The 16,941-nt window shown below is 36.9% G+C and overlaps 1 protein-coding gene across 1 annotated transcript; it reads right to left on the reverse strand.

The window, feature by feature from the left end:
• Positions 1 to 5,511: 5,511 nt before the first annotated feature.
• Positions 5,512 to 15,127, reverse strand: OR4Q3 (olfactory receptor family 4 subfamily Q member 3; the record flags this gene model as incomplete). The annotated part of the gene is made up of 2 exons (XM_084240204.1): positions 5,512 to 6,478; positions 15,123 to 15,127. 2 exons carry the CDS (start codon positions 15,125 to 15,127, stop codon positions 5,512 to 5,514), a joined length of 972 nt encoding a protein of 323 aa, XP_084096330.1.
• Between the last annotated feature and the right edge of the window lie 1,814 nt (positions 15,128 to 16,941).

The following is a 16,941-nucleotide window of genomic DNA, read 5'->3' on the forward strand; positions in this document are numbered from 1 at the left end:
TGTTTTTTTGATATGTGCAATTCTTAGTGGTATAAGGTGGTATCTCAGTGTGGTTTTGATTTGCATTTCCCTGATTATAAGGGATGTTGAAGTTCTGGGTGTTTAAATGACACATCCATAACAATAGGAAAAACTTAGCACCCCAAATGACATTCACCTTGGTTAGTGATTACCATGACACAACATTAAAGCATTAAAGTGTTTTTGTCATTATTGGCAAGTTTATTGTTCCATGACTCTCTTGGTATAAAGGCCAGAAAAAGAAAAGGCCAGCTGTTTCTGTCCTGTATTTACTAGATTTTCCATTCAAATTATTTCTGATATAGAGGACTATTCATTCTTCTCTTTTCCTCTTTTTCCCTTCTCTTGTTCTGTTCTTTCCTTCCTTCCTTTTTATATTCCTTCTTTTTTATTTCTTCATTTCTTTTCTTCCTACCCACTTTTCTTCCCTCCTTCCTAAAAACATTTATCCAGAGAAAGACAAATATGTGAAACCTAAAGAAACCAAACTAGCAGAAACAGAAAGTTGAATGGTTATTAGGGATTGGGGCATGAGGGGGTGGGGGAGAGCTGGAGGGGAATTGGGGAGATGTTATTTTTTTAAGATTTATTTATTTATGCATACAAGAGCTGGGGTGCAGGCCAGAGATGTGGGGGGGGAGTGAGAGGATTCACCAGAGACAGAGTGGGGAACAGAAAAGGCAGACTGACTGAAATATACTACTGAGGGGAGCAGTGGGTGAGGCAGGAGAGGTCTGCTGTGCCATATGGGTCAGCTCCCTGGCCGGGGATCAAACTCATGCTGCAGTGGCTGCATATAGCTTCATAGTGCTGCATCTTAACCCTTGGTGCTACCATGGAGGCCCCAAGGGGAGATGTTATTAAAGGGTACAAATTTGCAACTGGAGATGACTAAGTTCTGAGGACCTAATGTATGGCTTCGTGACTACAGTCAATAATACAGTATTACATATTTCAAAACTGTTAAGAAACTAGATCTTAAATGTGCTCATGACATTTATAACAAAAGAAATAATTAGGTGACATGATATAGGTGCTAGGTAAAGCTATGGTGATAATTGTATTGCAATATATGAATGTAACAAATCAACACACTGTATGCACCTTAAAGTTATATAATGCTAACTGTAAATAAAAAAAAAATCAGTGAGTACTTATTCTTGGCTGGACAATGTGCTTGATATGCTAGGTACAAAGACCAATGAATAATGGAGCAACCCAGTAAGTGAGAAGAAAACTGTAATAAGTATGGCAAATGCTATGCTGACTAAAGATAAGCCTATTGTGCTGTAAGAATTCATATAAGGGAACAGTTCAAGGCCAAGATCAGAAATTACTTCTGTTGGGACACAAAGAAAAGCATCCCATAAACTTCTGGGTTCTTCTTGAGCTTGACAAGTAATCAAAGCAGCATCAGACAGGTTGGCAAAGGAAAAAGAATCAATCTAATAACATACATATGGAGAATTTATAAGGGTATAAACTCTGAAGAATAATAGAGCAGACCGGAAATATTTATCTTATATTTTGGGATCTGGAGCATCAAGGAAAGAGAGAGGAAGATGTCACATGACAGACAAGAAGGGGATGATCACATCCTGACTCTGAAAAATGAGAACCTTATATATAGAGAACATGTTTAATAAACCCACACCGGGTGTGACTCTGAAACTCCATTCTTCTAGGTGATCACGAAGAGCAGTGATCATTTCTTCAATTAGGAAAATTACAGAAGTTTAGGACATGGAGATCTCTTCTTTGATTAGGAAAAGAAAAGTACTTCTTAGGCAAGAACAGAAGCTTATGCTAGCCTTCAGGCTTTCAATGTAAAAAATCTTGATTCTTTAAGTAATATTAATGGGCTCCCAAGGCGCCCAGGACTTTGACCTCTAGTGACAAGAAGTCTACAAAGAGCCTTTTGAGAGAGACCTATCTGACCCCACACTTCCAAGAAGATAACACCATTCTTCATCTTATTTTTAAAGTAAAAAGTAAGTCAATAATTCTAACAGAGGAAGCAACATGTTCAGAGATATTAAAATATGGGAAAACTGCAAATAGAAAATCTTATAATGGGAGAGGACTAGGACAATAAGTGGGACTAGGATCAAGACTTGGTCTCAGAACAAGCTTAATCAGTAAAGCTGGATCTTAAGGTTTAGAATAGCTCTGTAGCAAAATTAATATAGGGACTATGAGGTATTCCAGCCCCCCACACATACCCCATATTTGTTCAGAGTCCCATGATAATATTTGCACTAGAATCTTGAGCAGGAAAGAATTCATATATGAGAAGGAAAAGGAGGAAGCAATTGATAAGGATAGGAAATCAAAGAGTAAGATAGAAACCATATTGACTGTATTATAGATTTTCCATTTCCTCTAAGTAACAGAAGCTCACCAGGTGCTTAGAAATGTTTACTTATGAAATAATTACAAAAAGCATTTGCAGAACATAAGGACACTGGTGGAGGATTATGGGTGCTTTGGTGGTGGGTGTGGTGTGATAGCATATACCTGAAAAGATGTGAACCTAAATCATATAGTGCTATAAACCAATGTTAACTCAATAAAAAATAATAAAATATAGAATAAATTGATTAAATTAACATAATAAATAAAAATAGATCATTTAGATAAGTCTATTCATATGGAAAACCTATTGAAATCTAAATAAAATATGGTGTTTAGTTAATAATAATGGATCAGTATTGCTTCATTAGTTGTGACAAATGTACCATTGAAACATAAGATGTTAATGTTAGGGAAAATGGTGTGAGGTATATAGGTATAAAAAATATATTCTTTGACTCATATAGTCCATATCTTTGCTTGTACTGTGCTATGGTAATTTCTAATAGCCAGGCTGGTTTTGTTATGAATGGAGGAGTTATTAGAAAATTTTACTGTCACATGGCAAAAATCTGGGGTCCAAAACTCTAGTTCATTTTTCTGTCCTATATTCTCTAAGATCAAACAATTATACAATCTTCTTTCAGCCTTTATTTCCCTTTAGTTTTCCTGTTTAGTTTTCTTGAAGAACCCTGTGAGGTAGAGGCTATTATTGTTCTCATTGTAGAGTCAGAGGGACACCGAAAGGTTAAATCACTCTCCTACATGGTAGAGCTGGACCATAATGAAAATATCCGACTCCAGAGTCCACACTTCTGACTCTCTGTTCTGTTCCCTCTCAGTCATGTCTTAGAGTGTTCTCTGGCATTTAGTGTCCATGCAGAGTACTGGAATTTTGTACATCAGACATGGCAGTGTGGCAGAAACAAACTTCAGCTCCCAGTCCCAGGCCTTCCTCTTTTCCTAGTTTCAAGTCCCTATACCAGAGGTCTATGGTGGATGAATGTGAACTCTATCCCCAGATCTCCAGGCTCTGGTCACACTTCACACACCATGCTCCTCAGCATCAAGCCTAGAGCACATGCCAGTAGCACAGAACCAAGAGGGTCAGGTAAGCCAAGGAAGAGGGCTTCAGACATTTGAACAGTGAACTCTAGAGATAATATTAATCATGTACAGTCTGAAAAAAAACAGAAATGTTATCAGCTTATCAATAAAGAGAATTTTAATATAGATAATTAAATATTGGAGAACTGAAAATGCAAAAGAGAAGTACACAAAGTTTTTGCTTTTATAAATATGCCATCAACAGAACGTTTAAAATGAGTAAGAGGGACATTAGCAAAAGGGAATGTTGCTGCCACCTGATACAAAAGGAAAGCCTGGTATTTAATGTCCATGTGATGTTCCTGGATGACTCACAGCACTTATTAAAATGTCTTGTAGGTTCACACACTACTCTAACTGGAAGCTTCCTCTATCTGCTCTTCTGTACACTCATCATAAGCAATGAATCTCTGTGGAAGTTGTGGACTGAAAGGGAAAAGAGGTGGGTTTGGTAGCAGGGTTGCCACTCTCAGCCCCAGTCATCCTACTAAGAAATCACCCCTCATAGTCTGTGAAGGATCTTTCTATAGCAATACTTACATAATCACATACACACATACATACATGCACATATACACACATACATACAATTTCTTACATATGAAGGCACTAACTTCCAGCATGAAAATGAAAAGTCAGTCTTTATTCCAAGAAAAGAAAGTTCCATTGTAAAGAAAGTTCTTGCAAGATGAGGTGTATCACAAATTCCTAGTAAATCCTGGAATTAGGTGGAATATCATACTTTTTTTTCCTAAGGTATGTTTTTCAAATAACAAGAAAAACATCTCCATAGCAGTTTATTAGGAAGTAAACTGAACAAATATAAAAATATTCCTAAAAGTCCATTGTTATATTATTTAGTAAACAGGATAAATATCTTTTGTAGCCATAAAAAGTTGCAAAAAGCCTTATATCAGAAATAGATAACCTTAAAGATAGATGTTTAAGTCCATCTTTTTTAAAGCTCTGAAGTTCCTATATAGTTAGAGTTGATATTAAGCAATTAGTCCATGTAATTAAGAAAAGTACTTTTTCTGGGGAGAAAAAAATATCAGCTTAATCTTTATTATCTATTTTCTAGGTTTCTTGGTTGACTATATTTTCTCTTAGTGATCTTGGGCAAGTCACTTAATAAATCTGAGCTCATTTGTAAAATCGAAGTTGAATAATATTACCTACTCCTCAAAGCACTTTTGAGACTGAGAGGTAATAATGATTAACACATCGGGGACAGGAGCCAGGTGGGTGAGCATTTAAAACTCTTCCTCTTTTTCTTTACTATTCAGAGCTGTTAAACATTAGGATCAGTTAAAGAGTGCGTTTATCAACTCATCCCCATTATAAGCCCACTCAAAGAAAAAAAAATGGGAGATAAATGGAACAGATACTTTTTCTAGAGATGCCTCTATAGTAGAATACTAAAAGCTTCCATCACCCCAGTACACCCAGACTCCTTTTCCTTCACACATAAACTTGATTAAGAACAAGTGTTCATTCAAGTTGAGTCACTCAACTTCATTTCTAAAATTTGGCACAGTAAAGGGTTCCTGGGTGAACACTAGTAAGTAGATAGGGTGGTTAGTGCTATTTTCAGGCTCTGTTAGAGACAGAACAAAGGGAATTCAAATTGTTTCGAAGATATTATAATGAGACATCATAAGAAACTTCCTGATAGGAGGCTTCTTAAGCCCTGGGAGAGCAGGACACAACATGAGATGTAACATCTTCCTTTATTTGAATAGAGTTTAAAGTAAAGTGAAATGAAATTGACAAATCAAAGATAACGTTCTTGATGCTAGCACTCAATTCCTGTTATCTGTGGGTCATCAAGAACTCCTGAGTTGCCTGCTTAAATAACCTATGTAAAGCCACCCATGCCTTCCAACTAAAATCAAGAGCAATGCATTATAGTTTTTACATTGGCCTCTCTTTTATACCAGTCACCAAATTGGTCTTCATGCAAGAAGTCAGGTAGAGGATGAGTTAAGAGTGTCCCAGAAAGAGCATCCTTTCTAGAGCACCCCTTCTCATTTATTCCTTAAGATGGCAGTAGAAGGCCACATGCTTTTTTCGTAGCTTTTTCATGGCTTTCTTCATATCGGCATTTCTGAGTGTGTAGATGAGGGGGTTCAACATAGGTGTGATGACTGTATAAAAGACAGAGACTATCTTATCCACAGAGAAGCTGCAGAAAGGTCTCAAGTAGATGAATACACAGGGCACAAAGATCAAGCTGACCACTGCTATGTGGGAGGCACAGGTAGAGAGTGCCTTGATCTGGCCCTCGCGAAAGCGAGTCCTCAGGGTGAGCAAGATGACAGCATAAGAGAAGAGCAAGACCAAGAAGCAGACAAGAGATAGCAAACCACTGTTTGAGATCATCAGCACCTCTATCATGTAGGTGTCCACGCAGGCTAACTTGATGACCTGGGGGACATCACAGTAGAAGTTGTTTAATTTATTGGGGCCACAGAAAGGCAGCTGCATGACCAGTGTGACCTGTGTGATGGAGTGGATGAAACCCCCACACCAACAGGCAACAACCATCTGAAAGCACGACTGACGATTCATGACTCTCAGGTAGTGCAAAGGATTACATATGGCCACATACCTATCGTAAGCCATGACTGTCAGCAGAAACATCTCACTGGCTCCCAGAAAGTGCAGAAAGAACATCTGGGACAGGCATCCTGGAAAAGAGATGATCTTGCCCTGCTGGAGGAAATCCCCTAACATCTTGGGAACAGTAACACAGCTCAGACATAGATCGATGAAGGACAGATAGCCCAAAAAGTAGTACATAGGAGACTGCAACAGGTGAGCATCAGCTTGCACTGTTACCACTATCAAGAGGTTTCCCAGGATAATACCCATGTAAAGCAACAAAAATAGGAAGAAGAGAACTAGCTGCAGCTCCCAAGAGGATGAGAGGCCAAGAAGAACAAATTCTGTCACTGTAGAAACATTTTCTTTTTTCAAGTTGAGAGTATCACGTGACCTAGATAAAGAATTAAGTTGGGACAAGAGAGATTTAAGTTAAACAAAAGGCAACATGTACACACATACACACACACACACACACACACAATCATATACTGTGTGTGGTTTTATAGAATCATATTCCAAGATGAAAAAACTTAAGCAAGTTCTGTATGATAGGAAATACACATTCCTGCACAGAAGCAGGAACAATTTACATCTCTCTCAACTCTTTATTCCCTTACTGCTTTTAATTTATATTTATACACACAAGAATAGGAGACAACAACCTGAGCAGGAAGTGATAAGAGTTGAGCATTATTCCATTTTTTTTAACAAAAAGAATTACAATATCCTTTAGGACAAGAGTTCTGGAATGAAGTATCTACATGCAATTCCGAGTGCTACCATTCACCAGGGACCTTAGATAAGGTATTAAAGCTGAGTTTGAGTCTTTGTTCTTTCATTCTAATATAGAAATAAATCTCCCAAGATTGTTTGGAGAGTCATATATAATCTGTTGATGAGTACCATACACACACACACAATACTTCCTCAAAATGAGGAACTATTTCTTATCTTTGTACTCACACCACAATGCTCATTGCATAACAATTTATCAAATTGAGGGAAGAAAGCTCTGTATGAATTAATACAGTGCACCAATGTTGATAATCATTATATATGTACATATCAGGAAACAAATTATTTAGGAAGGACTGAAATGATCTATGTTCTTTGGCTTGATTATCCCAGGTTACAAGGTTGGGAAGTTTGTAAAGATTGGGTAAAAAGAAATAAAATCTTAACCTCTCAACTTTAGAATGAGTAGGACAGTGACTAACATTTAATCACCAAAAGAAGAGACCAAGGGATATGTCTAATCACTGAAGCATGTACAAAGGAAGTTCACTATGGCCCATTTTGGAGGAAAGAAATAATAAGGGAAATCAGGATTATCCCGCTTTTTGAATTTTCAACAACCATGGAAACAATTAAGAGAAATAGTGTATACCTAAACATATTTTATCCATTTTCTCCTCCTCTATGGTCACATTCATCCCCCAGCATTGGGGGAGTTACCTTAAATTACAAATTTAAAAATGAAGGAACATTAACACATTTCTTTCATTGAAGTAATTAAGAATTAGCAAGTGTGTCTCTTTCTAGTTTAGGGTATTTTTAATCAAGAACCAGATTCAAGACAAAATTTTATGTGAGACAAAGTTTGGGGGGTTTCTATCCCATTAACCTATTCCATGTTGCACTTTGTTCTCTCAAATCATTCAGGGGAAATTATCTGTTATTTATACTAAGTGCAGGAATTTATAGAGATATGGCAGAAAAAATCTGAGTTAAAAAATAAAATCTTAATTCTGAGAAATCACTCCCTGGTGCATTACTTCAAGATAAAAAAAATGGGAAAGAGATTTGGGGCACAGGGAGTTGTGACCATCCTCTTCCCCTGTCTAGAGAGCCAGGTGCACAGGTGCACCTAATTCGACCACCTCCTAAGTAATGAAAAGAATCACATCAGTTACTAGAATCATTTAGAAAACAAAACAATGCAAAAAAAAAAAAGAACAGGAAATCTTTTGCTGACAGGTGTACAGCCGTACTTGAGCTCTGATGTCAGAAATTTTTCAGTCCTCATGGGTTTTTTTTTTCAGTCCATACCATGGGTTATAAATTTCCACGTGGAAATGGCATTTCGCTGTTCTTGCCAGTTACCTAAAATGTCTTGACTTAGCAGAAGTCAACCTTTTATCAAAACCCTGGATCTAATTTCAAACTTTATCTTTGGAAAACTGGAAAGAGTATGAGGAAGAACCAAAGTTATAAAAAAGATTAAAAAGAGGTTTCTGAAAACCAAGAAAAAATATGAAAAAGCAAACTCCAATGTATTGTTACAAAATACAATGAATTGTAACAATGTATTGTTACGGCTAAAAAATAATGTGATTATTTCCTAGTGAGACATCATAATAAGCAAAGGGTAGCTATCTGTATTGTACACTTACTTCCACAGAACAGATATAGAGAATGCAAGGCTTATATTAAAACAGATAATATTTGGCCTCCCTGGTAGCGCAGCGGGTTGAGTACCATGCTGTGAAGCTGTCCTCAGCCTCTGCAGCATGGGTTTGATTGGCGGCCAGCCAGGGAGCAACCCTCATGGTGTGGTTTCTGATCCCCTCAGCAGTGTCTTTGGTCCATCTGCCTGATCTGCTCCCCACTCTGTCTCTGGTGAATTCTCTCACCCTCCCATGCCTTTGACTATACCCCAGTTCTTGTATAAATAAATAAATCTTTAAAAAATAAATAAATAAAATGTTTTAAAAAACCAGATATTAAAATCAGATGAACAAGAAGAATTGGTTAAATAAAAGTTCATAATCATAGGGCCTCCCCGGTGGTGCAGCGGTTGAGTGAAGGATAGTGAAGCTACCAGCAGCCTCTGCAGCACCGGTTCGATCCCCGGCCTCTGGCGAGGGTCCCACATGGTGCGCAGACCTCTCCTGCCACCCGCTGCTCCCCTCAGCAGTGTACTTCATCATCTGCCTGTTCTGTTCCCCGCTCTGTCTCTGGTGAATTCTCTCACCCTCCTGAACTTCTGACTGTACCCAGTGCCTGTATAAATAAATAAATAAATCTTAAAAAAAAGAAAATTTAAAAAAAAGTTTATAATTATAATTAAATTACTACAAAACATTTTCTATGGTTCTATGATTTACTTACATAAAGTAATATTAATTAATATTGCAGAATTCAGTATAATGAATATTTTTGGATAGTTCTTAGGAAATTAATGGAATAGGATTTGACTAATAGTGATATCAACATCATTAAACTGCATAAGACAAAACTAGGCAACTCTGTGTCTTAGTTACTTAGTGGTAATTAAGGTATGGGCTGAATTCTGATTACCCTTGGATTTTATTATTAACTCAAGAAATGTCTTGCCCTCAGAGAATATGAAAACATATTGTCAATTTATATGGAACATTCACTTTCACTGTTAATAAAATTGACATATTTGGTAGAAACATTTCCAACTTCTACATTTCTGAAGTCTCTGATTACAGTAAGAAATTGGGCCTGTGGCTATTTTGTAAAGAATGTAAAGAGCTCTATACCCACCAGCAAGAAGGAGTGTCTGCCCCCTAAAAGCAGCTTCCACTACAACATCATTTCCCAGGCAAAACTATTGCCAGGAACTGGGAAGCAGTATTTTAAAATGCCTGTTCCATTATCACATCACTTGCCACAGAATCAGGACCTACCAGTGTATCATGCTTCATCCTGGGAATAACCAAAGAGTTTGCAAAAGTCAATAAAAATATTTTGAAGTTAGCAAAATGAATCAAAAGAGTTGAGAATGAAAATGAGAAATTTAAGTCTTTATGAGAAGAGCCCAAGCCCCATGGAGAAAAGAAGACAAAAATCAAACTTTTTAAATAATCAAAGGTTATTTGCATCAGCCAAGCAGCTATTTTCTAGTTTCTCTATCAGGGAGTAGAAAGGTCTATGCAGAAAATAAAAAAATAAAAGGACTAAAGTTTTCCTAATGGGAATTGTGGGTTTTTTCTTTTCAAACAATAGTGTATATTGTATTTTGTTATTTTCTATTTATTTGTTTTTGTTGAATTTAAGTATTGTTAGAGGGAGAAATATTCTTTCCACCATAGGAATAGTGGAAAGTGATTTGCCACTTAAATTTAAATGACACATGAACTCCTTTTGGAGGTATCTGATGTGATTTCTAATTTCTCCTGAAACACCAAAAAATGGACACTGTTTGTTGAAGATGATATTCGTGAATGTATTTCCTATTGAGAAAGGCATACATAATCTTTCTGCTGTAGACATTTTGACTTTGTTTAAAATGCTGCATTTTAAATTACATTAGGAGAAAATGAAGATTTAGCAAAAAGCTCCTGAAATAATTCAGTAAATGACAAATAGAATCTAAGAGGGACAGAGATTAGGTAGGCTTAAGACAATATTGCTTTGAGTCCAGTGTCTTCTCTCATAAAGTTGATTCTATCTTATCCAAGCCTTGAAACCCCCTTCAAATATATCACCAGTCCTAGAATCCCCTGCTGCAATGAGAATTTCGCTGTTGTATGAATGCAAGTGTGAAAACAGAGAACAGCAAAACTCAAATGATCTCTTAAATTAAAAAATGAGGACTGTCAGAGTACATAGAGAAAAAGAATACAGACAACAAAAGAAATAAAAATGCCAATTTGGGAGATTATTCGTGTGATTTCAACCACACGAATAAGAATATTAACACAACTTAGCTGTTTTCTATTACATACAGTTATATGATCGTACAGGTACTATTTCATAAATAGTAAATACTTAGACAAAAATAGGAACAGCAGAGATGAGTGGAGTTTTGAATACACATATCATGGAAACTTACATCATTGCATGTCAGAAGCTATGTGGGTTCAAGAAAGGAATATGTTATAGAGCTCTTTGTCCCACCAGCCCCCTCTTCTTTGTCTCAGGCCAGCAAAATGAGAGAGTCAGAGATGACCATCACAGTTGCCCTGTCTCTGCCCTAATGCTTCCCTATAAGTCAGACCCTAATTGAGGGCTGGCTGTACCAATGTAACGATCTCCTGTCTCTTGGGCCCAGGCTCTGTCGGAGGTGTTTGTGGTCCGTATGCCACTGCTCAGCTTAATGAGTCCTAGGATTCCCCAGGCTGCTATTGTTTGAGTTGTCTGAATCTCATTTCTTGCTAGAAAGCTGATCGTGTGCCATGCAGACAGAAGCAGTTAGACCTTACTGCATAACACAGCCCTGCCATTTTACCTGCTTTAAGTTGATTTATGTGGCACTTCTTTTGCTATCAACTTACCAGGCATCAGCCTGTACCTGAGTAAAATGATTCTCTCTGGTAGACCTCAACCATGCTTCTTTGAATGGCCAGGTTGAAAGAAAAATACAAAGCTATTACTGAAGCTGTAGAAGCAGAAACACTTCCTTCAAGGAGCATTAAGGCAACACCTGAATGAATGTCTCGATGACATTCAGCCACTTATCTACCTAGTACCCATGTGGCCAGAAAATAGCTGTTGTCATTTCTAATTGAATATTGTGTATAAATCATTGCTGTAAAAGCATAATTTTTTAAAAGTCATAAAACATAATTCTCAACTACATGATGAGAACATCAAAAATGTATTTAATGCTTTCATGAAGGACAGTAGAATAAAAGCCAGTTCAAAAGAGAACATTTAAAAATATGACTTCATGTAATCAGAGTATAAAAGGAACACTGAAATAAAATATCTGAGTTACATGAAAACCAGTTAATAACCTAAAGGGCAATACAATGCCAATTTGGGAGATTATCATTTCAACCACACGAATAAGAATACTAGCACAACTTAGCTGTTTTCTATTACATGCAGTTATACGATCGTACAGGTACTATTTCATAAATAGTAAATACTAAGTTAATAAAATTACATTTTCTGAGAGTTAGATGACCCTTAAATGGGATTATTAAACAGTATTTTAATATGAAATTAAAAAGATCATATACATTCTTGGATTTCACTTTAGGATAAAGGTAGGAATTATAGAACGCCGGGAGGGTCATATCAGGAATTTGTCTTTTGCAAAAAGCATTCTTACTGCTTTCCACTGGTAAGGCTTTTCCCTTTCCCTGCAAAGGGACAGTGCAGGGTAGGAAAAAAAAAAAAAGATGAGGCATATATACACGTGGTGTAGGATCCACCTTGGCTAAGAAGATTCAGACCCTTTAGGAACCAATATCTCCCATCACAACTCCACCAGCATAGCTGCTGGGCTCCCTGGCAAGACACATATCCACTCACTAGAGTCACAGCTCTCTAAGTAAAGCCCAAGTTTATGGCTTCTCACTAAGAATGAATAGATCAGTCTTCATCTTCCTACTCTAGATAAATATTTACTAGTCATAGCACTTTTATCCTAAAAAATTTTGCCTAATAGAATAGCTAATATTCCATCATTACTGGTTATCAATAAACAGAGCTAGAAAATTAATCCAAGGGCCCCCTTAGTGCCTCAGGGGTTAAAGACAGTGCTGTCAAGCTATCACCAGCCACTGCAGCACAAATTCGATTCCCGCCAGTGCAGCAGACCTCTCATCTCAACCACTGCTCCCCTAAGCGGTGTATTTCAGTAGATCTGCCTGTTCTGCTCCCCACTCTATCTCTGGTGAATCCTCTCACACACATACCCCCCACCCTGCACCTCACCCCAGTTCTTGGATGCATAAATAAATAAATCTTTCCCAAAAAAAGAAAAGAAAATTAATCCAAGATAAAATTTATTCTTAGAAAATAATATTAACAGGTACTTTGAACAAAGAAAGTTTACTTTCCTTTAAATTTCTATAACTTTGTTCCATCTCAAGGTTTGTCTTATCATTTTATTATTTCACATCTTGGCACAACCACACATTTATATTTAAGAAATTATTCTTCTTTTCTCTTAATAAACAAAATTATACCCACTATCTAACACATCTATTTGTATTTATCAATACTTGCCACCCATATTAATTACAACTTTTAACCAAAGTAATTGCTATAAATTGAATGTGTCTGTTCAAAATTTGAATATTGAAACCTAGCCCCTGTGTGACGGATCTGGGGGGTGATTAAGTCAGGAAGGTAGAGTATTCGAGAATGGAACTAGTATCATTATTAATAAGAGACCCCAGAGAGCTCCTCCATCCCTCCCTCCAAGTAAGGACACAGGAATGAACAAGGAAGCAGGTCTTTGCCAGACGGTGCAACTTGATCTTGAATTTCCCAGTATCTAGAACTGTAAGAAATCAATTTCTATTGTTTTATGCCCCCCAGTCTATGGAATTTTTGTTGTAACAGCCAGAATGGACTGACACTATTACTACTCCTAACATAAAGAAAAATAGGAAGTTGCTATTTGAGAATCTGTGACAGACAAGTATCTCAACAGATCTATAATGATCACAAATTTTATGAATCCCTAAAGTCACACACACCCCTTTTACATATTTCTTAAAGAAGCAAAATAAACATGTGCCTTAATGTAGGGTAAAGGTAACTAAACACCCTATTAAACTGCTCTCTGGTAGCCATTCTGTAACACATAAAATAGAAGGCAAATTAAAATTATGCCTGAGAATCAATGAGTTTTGCATTCTATATTATTTTAAAGTGTCTAGGCATGCAAACATTTTTATTAATACTTGATATTAATCAAATGTCTTAAAATTAATGAAGGATATTGGAAACTTTGTATAAAATGATACAATATATAGCAATAGAACTACTTTTGATAACAAAAGTATTTATCAAAAATAAAATTCAACTTAGTTGAATGTGTATTACATTTTAAATAATGCTAGATATGCAAAATTAATGCTAGCACATCTGATCAGTGAATCTAACATAACTACTTTATTTATTATGGTTAGACTAACTTTATTATATTTAGTTTTTCCATGTAAAAACAAAGTAAATTCTTTTTTCTTTTAAAGTTAAATTTTAATTTATTATGATAATTTTACCAGGTACTTTATTTCCCTGAGCATTAGTGAAATTTCCTTTAATTTTATTTTTTAAACTTTTTTTAGAGGTTTATTTTATTTATTTATGCATAAAAGAGCTGGGGTGTAGGCCAGAGGTGCCGGGACAGGGTGGCGGGGGGGGAGTTGAGAGGATTCACCAGAGACAAAGTGGGGAGCAGAACAGGTGGATCATCTGAAATACACTGCTGAGGGGAACAGTGGGTGAGACAGGAGAGGTCTGCTGCAACATATGAGTTTGCTCCCTGGCCAGGAATCGAACTCATGCTGCAGGTGCTGCAGTGGCTGCTGATAGCTTCATAGTGCTAAGACTTAACCCTATGTGCCACCAGGGTGCCCCTTATTTTTTTTAATTGAGGAAATATTGGGATACCCCCATCAGGGAGAGTACCCACCACCAACTCACTCATATTCCATCAAGACAGACCAGTGTGCTTCTCTCCTCAACAAAGTAAATTCTTACCAAATAATAAAACTTGTGTGTGGTATAATAAAACTTGTGTGTGGTATATATTAAAATGATGGAGAAAAATACACACTTTTTCTAAATCAAAATGGTCAAAGATTCATTATGAATACCTGAGTCTGGATTCTTACATAAAAATGTTTCTTAGTACTTTCTGTCAGAGGTTGTTTTTCCTTTAAAGTTTAGCCCATTTAAATTATTAGAAATTCAGTTTCTTTCTAGAAAGAATTTCCCTTATTTTAAATTTATGGAAGTAATTACCATTCTATATAACCAGTTGGAATTGGAGCTCCATTAAATTGAATTAGCTTTATTATCCAATGTATAACTTCCTAGAGAAAAATATTTTAGGATTAAATTTTATGATAAAATAATTTACAACTTATCAACACACAGAGACTTTCAGATTGTTTACAAATTCTGCTATAGGTGAAAAAATATTTATGGACATAGATAACATGTGAATGAACACTCACAGAGGGATAAAAAAGCAAAAATGAGCAATGCGTTGAGACAGTCTCCCAGGGATGCATATTTATTTATTTTTTTTAAAAGCTGGGATTCTACCCATTCTTCAGGCATCATATGTACAGACCAGATGGCTCCACCACCATTACTTCATGTTCGTTACGGACTTCAGAGCCCCAAGCATAATACAAATCACAAAAAAAAATGCCTAAAAGTGCATGCTCCACTTTGCTTTTGAAGTTTGTACTGACTTTTAAGATTTATTTTTTAGTAACGCATACAAGAACTGGGGTGTAGGCCAGAGGTGCAAGGGTGAGAGGATTCACCAGAGATAGAGTAGAGAGCAGAACAGGGAGTTCTACAGAAATAGACTGCTGAGGGGAGCAAAGGGCAAGACAGGAGAGGTCTGCTGTGCCATATGTAGGTTAGCTCCCTGGCCTGGATCAATGCAGGCTATGCTGTGTTAGAAGGAAGTGGAGACTTAACCCCTAGGCCACCAGGGAGGCCCTCCACTGACTTTTAGATGCAAACTCAAGACAAGATCCCAGTCTCTAAAAGGAGAAACTGATAACAGTCAGAGGTTTGCCGTGAGACAACATGGCTGTCGTGTCCGTTCTCACCAAAATATCTAGATTCAGATTCTGTCTGATGTATTTGCCCAGAATAAGCAGGTCTTACCAGTCTCCAAACAACAATCAATCTTTTAGACATACCGATTATTCTGTTTCTAACTTTTAAAAGATAACGACATTTTAGATAGACAAAAGGCCAGTAAGCTTTGACATAGGCAAACTGTGAAAAGAAAACTCAGCTGTCTTTTCTGATGATAGAACTGCAGGAACCGGACAAGTTGAGGAGACACAAAGGATCTCAAAGTCACACTTTTTGTGAAGTTTCTTGACCCAAGGGCTGCTCTTTGATCCTCTGCATATTTTTCAGAAAAAGAGATCTTGACAGTTTCACTAGGTGGTCTTTTATGTGATTCTTTTATTCTTATCTCTTTTACCTAGTTTCCAAGTTTTTGATAATATTTTTAGTACAGTAATTACAGTAATACCTAATTATATGGATGTTAATAAATTTATTGTTATCAACAGGAAATTGTTACTAAAGAACCCTATGTGGGGAATGTAAAAAATCAGAGTACATAATGTAACAGGGTGGTCCCCAGGAAAGGGGAAGTTTCCAGGTTTCCTGCCCCACCCAAGGTAGGGTGGAGCTGAGCAAAGAGAGAAGAAGCTGCAGAGGAGACTGAGGAAGGAAGGAAGCAGGATGGAGAACCAGAAGGAGACCGAGAGGAGCACATGGAACAGAGAGACATGTGAAGAAACAGCACTTGCCTTTTGGTCGTGGACTGGGTGATACAGATGTTGGTGAGAGACCTGTGGGGAGGTGACAATGGCGGTTTTTGTTTTGATTTTGATTTTTTTCTTTTCCTTCCAGACTTGTCTGGTGGTTTCTGATCCTTTTCTGTGGGTCCTCACTGGAAGATGCTTTAGACTGTGGCAGGCTTTGGGGCCTTGCTCTGGGTTAATCCTGCTTGGGTGGACTTTTACCCACGAGGGGACGGGTAATTTTGGGTGCTTGATTTAGAAACTATATTCTTTGCCTTTCCTGTATTGTTTCCTAATTGTATTAAAGTTCCTTCCCATTAAAGACTCATATGTTTTGTGTTGATGTGGCGGAAGGCAGAACCTATTCAGAGCAGGCAATCTATTCAGATTTGTGGGGTATGGGGTTCCCTTCTCCCTGCCCTGTAACAATACTTCTAGTTACAAACAAGAAGGCAGGATATACATATAAGAAGATTATTTTTAATAAATAAGGTAATCTTGTAACATGCTAAATAAGGGTGTTAAACAGCATTTTTCAAATTGCAATTCATATACTAATCCTGAGAATTGTTACCAAAAAAATGAAAATGAAAACAAAGGTCTCTGCATTTAATTATGTTTGTAAATCATTTCA

Source organism: Talpa europaea (genome assembly GCF_964194135.1).
Source record: "Talpa europaea genome assembly, chromosome: 8".
NCBI classification, from domain to species: domain Eukaryota; kingdom Metazoa; phylum Chordata; class Mammalia; order Eulipotyphla; family Talpidae; genus Talpa; species Talpa europaea.